This window comes from Triticum aestivum, chromosome 2A (assembly GCF_018294505.1).
Source record: "Triticum aestivum cultivar Chinese Spring chromosome 2A, IWGSC CS RefSeq v2.1, whole genome shotgun sequence".
NCBI classification, from domain to species: domain Eukaryota; kingdom Viridiplantae; phylum Streptophyta; class Magnoliopsida; order Poales; family Poaceae; genus Triticum; species Triticum aestivum.
Genome location: NC_057797.1, coordinates 13,898,127 through 13,902,674, shown reverse-complemented (window position 1 = coordinate 13,902,674; position 4,548 = coordinate 13,898,127). Strand labels below are relative to the sequence as shown.

Sequence of the window (4,548 nt, the reverse complement as noted above, 5' to 3'; positions counted from 1 at the left end):
ATAGAAAGGAATAAGAAGAAAAGGAAGAAGAAGAAAGAAAGAAGAAGAAAGGAAGAAGAAGAAAGAAAGAAAAAAGAAAAAGGAAGAAGAAGAAAGAAAGAAGAAAGGAAAGAAGAAGAAAGGAAAGAAGAAAGAAAGAAGAAGAAAGGAAGAAGAAGAAAGAAAGAAGAAGAAAGGAAAAAGGAAGAAGAAGAAAGGAAGAAGAAGAAAGAGGAAGAAGAAAGGAAGAAGAAGAAAAAAAGATTTTTTACTTAAAAAATCTTATTTTTTAATTCCTCCTCCTCTATGTCCCCTTAATCTTATTTTTTAATTCCTTTACACTTAAAGAATTTTTACTACATGCAGGAGTGACATATGGCGGACGACAGAACCGAGCCGCATAGGGATCCGGAGGCTGAACGTTATTTAATGGGCATCATCAACAACGAGATTCCTTATGTGCCGGGCTCAGAAGATGAGCAACAAGAGGATGATGTAGTCTCTTCTTATCTGAACCTTGCCGGTGACGATGATCAAGAAGGTGAAGGAACGGACATTGTCGACGGAGGTCAACCGTCAACAACCGACGATCTCCAATTGCAAGTAGCAACAACCACCTCCGGCGAGGTATATATATACATTGAGAGCCTCTCGTGATACAAACTTACTGAAATGTGAATACATATGTATTAACGCGCGCGACTCTCTTTCTTTTTTTAGCCCTCCGGATCCGGATCGAGTATGACAAAGCATCGTGGCAAATCCAAGGCGATGAGAACAGGAGAAACATATGCCATTGAGTCTGTCAGTGAAACCGGCAAGCCCCTACAGCACACCTCAAAGTTTGTCAACCAATGCGGAGTCGTTGTTAGAGACAACGTCTCGATCACCGTCCAGGAATGGAATGAGCCAAAGAAGGCACGTCTTGGTTTCAGTTTTGTCGACAAGAGAACGAAAAAGGATTGCTGGAGAAAGCTTATGGAACATTTCATTCTACCTCCGGAATACAACAAAGTCGATGAATTCGGTAACGAGGTTCCGGGTGGACGTCAGAGGAGGAATCTAGTTAAAGAGTTCGCTCTTCAGAAGATGGCCGATGCATTCCGGAACTTCAAGAAAAATTTAACCCGTGACTATGTCAACAAGGGCAAGACTCCGGATTTCAATGGACAACATGAGAAACTGAAAGATGATTGGCCAGAATTTGTGAGGCAAAAGCAATCGGACCATTTCAAGGAAATATCGAAAAAAAATAAGGATAATGCGGGTAAGAAAAAGTACCATCATGTTATGGGGCCAGGAGGATACCGCATTGCGGACCCTAGGTGGCAGAAGATGGAGGAGGACCTGAGGGTGCGAGGAATCCCTCTAGGTACAGAGGGATGGGACCCAAGGGCCAAAAGCTGGTGGTACGGGCATGGGGGGTCGCTAGACCCGGAGACAGGGGAGTGTGTTCACCGGCATCGACACTTTGCTCCGACGCAAGCCCTTATTGACGCAATGACCCAAGCTCAAGCGGGCTTGATCAAGTTCAACAGAGAGAAAGACGCACTGACTTTAGCCCTCGGGAATGATGAACACGGAGGACGTGTACGAGGCAAAGGCAAAGTTCCGTGGAAAGTAGGGTTTTCCCAGGACAATGACCCGTACGGTTACAGAAGCCGTAAGAGAAAGACGGACCGGGATGCAGATCTTATGACGAAGTTTGCATCGGAACTCCATGAGTTGAAGCAGACCGTGCATGTACTAATGAAAGAAAAATCGGCTGCAGGGCCGCATGAAGATCATGAAGCGGATCGCGGAAGCCAGCAGCGGAGAAGCAGCGTGGCTTCCACGGATGCCCCGCCTTGTGCTAGTGCACCGATGATCGAGATTCGTGCACCGGAGCCTCACTACCCCGTGGATGATGTAAAGGAGATGAAAGACTGTGATCTGCATTATCCCGTGGGGAACATTTCCATGAAGGTAGCTAGCGGCAGTGCTTTACCCTGTACACCTGGAGCACTCCACCACAACAACCCCATTGCATATGGCTATGCTCGTGTCACGGTGGAAGACATAGTCCAAGGGTTTGAGGACCTGGAGATTGACAAACCTACACCCGAAGGGGATAGCAGACTTGGAGATGTCAAGCGCCAGATCATTCTATGGAAAAAGAAGTACATAGTGTTTCCAGGCGAGGCGCCAAGGCCAGCAAGTCCACCCCCCTCCGATGGTGGTGGTGGTGGTGGTGGCGGTGGTGGCGGTGGTGGTGGTCGTGGTGGTTCACCTACACCTCCTTCACGCCATTCGACGCCGTCCCCCGATCCACAACATCCGGCGGGTACGACGCCCCCCAATCCTCCTCTGGCGGGTACGACACCCCCCAATCCACCTCCGGCGGGTAAGCAGACGCCCCCCAATCCACCTCCGGTGAAGAAGCAGAAGCAGGTGGACAGCAAGGAAACCCGCTCCTGGACTATTAACCCGGACCCTTATGTACCTAAGACCACAAGGGTACCGGAGCCATCACTGAAACCTCTCCTCCCAAGGCCTGGGGAACTTAGTGAAGCTGACCTCACATTGGCCGCGGCTGCTAATTATGAGAAATGGAAGGCGGATATGAAGGCGAAAAAACAGCCTGAGCCCAAGCAAGTATTCACTGAGAAGCAAAAGAAGTGGGCTAAGGATTTTTTGACGACACCGTCCCAAGCCGAGCTGAATATGCCTGACGACTATGGACATGAACTTCGTAAGCAAGCAAAAATGTTGAAGGAGGAAGAAAGTCGTAAAAAAAGCGGGAAACAAGTTGACCAGCTCGGGATGCAGAAGAAACAATCGATCCCCCCGCTCATAGTGAAAGCCGGTCCGGAAGAGGAACCCGAGATCATAGCAGCTGCGGCAGCACTTGGATTGACTGTAGCGGGTGCCATGCAACAAGCGTCCGAGATGGGTTTGACTCTTCGTGCCTGCTTAGACCTTGAGGATGCGCCTGTAGGTGAGATAGCATTCAAATATGTGCGGAAGGGGCCTCTCGTCGAGCCTGAGCAGGAAATAGTCTACCACAACAAATGCGAAAGCTGCTACGTTGGTACAAGCAATTCATAACATATGCCGACAAAGAATATGTTTATGCGGATGTTACACATGAGCATCACATCAAACAGTACTCCGTAGAAATTCATATGAGTGAATTGTTCCAGCTGTTCAATCTGCGCGCCCTCGACAAATCTATGCTGAGTTGCTACGTTCTGTAAGTGATTTATTTCTACCTCATCTCGTTCTTCATTATTGCCTGCACTATATATATATATATATATATATATTGTCCTAACTATATTGTTTGGTACGCTATTATGCAGAATGAAGATTTGGGAATGCAAAATAAGAAACATCCATGATGTTGGGTTCATTGACCCACATATCGTTAATGGACATGTGTTAAAACATCACCCCAACGACGTGGAGAAAGACCTGTACAACTTTCTTACAAAGCATCAACTCAAAAGTCATATTCTATTTCCTTACCATTTTGGGTGAGTGTTTTCTCTCTTGTGCCCATTCTCTTTTGTTTACTCCATGCATGGTATGTCTAATCGATGAGTTATGCATGACTGTGCTTGTAACGTGTCCGCATGTTCCACTGGATTCTGCTAAATATTGAACTTCACACCTCCACAGTTCTAATCAGCGACTCTAAGGATTCGGATCCAAAGCATTGGGCCGACATGAGAAAAATGCTGAAAAAGTAATTATTTTCAATCATTTGAGCTCTATATCGATCGGTCTCTTTCGTTCATTTCCTAATATCAACTAACTAATATAACTCCCTTATTCATTTGATTTTCTTTGCCCTGTAGGGTTTGGAGACGGTTCTCAGAAGAAATTGTCGGTGAATTCAAACATGAGCTAGATTTCAGAAAGTTAGTTAATGTGGATCAGCAGCCACCGGGGACCGATCTATGTGGATACTATGTTTGTGAGAACATCCGGAGAGAAACCACTGAGCGGAAGGAATCAGCTAGCGTGCGGAACGCGAGGGATAACTTGCGGAGGAGGCTTAGTCCAGAAGCTCGCTTCCGACCAATTCAAGAAGAATTAGCAGGATTTTTAATGAGGGAAGTCATCGATCCTAAAGGACAACACTATACCGAGGACGAAGAAATTTATATGCATACCCGAGATTGAAACTGCTTGTTCGAAGTTGTATATGGTCATCCATTGTAATTTTGTATGGAAACTTGTTCAAAGTTGTATATATATATTATATATTCCTCTTGAATTCTTCTTGTTTGAAATTTCATATGCATGTATATATATAGTAGCGTAGAATATGTGTACTGAAACTTCATCAAAAATAAAATAAAACACAAAATAAAATATAAAACAAATAAAACAATACAAATTAAAAAGAAACAAGGTTTAGGGGGGCTAAAACCCTAAACCTGCGGAGGAGGCCTTTAGTCCCGGCTGGCCACGAGAGCCGGGACTAAAGGTCCTCGGCCCCAACGAACCACGAGCGCCCACGTGGCGGGCCTTTAGTCCCGGTCAGCCACAAGAACCGGGACTAAAGCCTTTTGTCGCGGTCCG

The 4,548-nt window shown here is 46.0% G+C and overlaps 1 protein-coding gene across 1 annotated transcript in view; it reads left to right on the top strand.

Annotated features, from left to right (window-relative positions):
* LOC123191328 (cysteine-rich receptor-like protein kinase 42) overlaps positions 1-4,548 on the top strand; it is a 13,856-nt gene that overhangs the window by 7,107 nt on the left and 2,201 nt on the right. Inside the window, exon 6 of the mRNA XM_044604113.1 lies at positions 995-1,006. Coding sequence (XP_044460048.1) covers positions 995-1,006 — 12 coding nt within the window. The remainder of the gene's footprint in view (positions 1-994; positions 1,007-4,548) is intronic.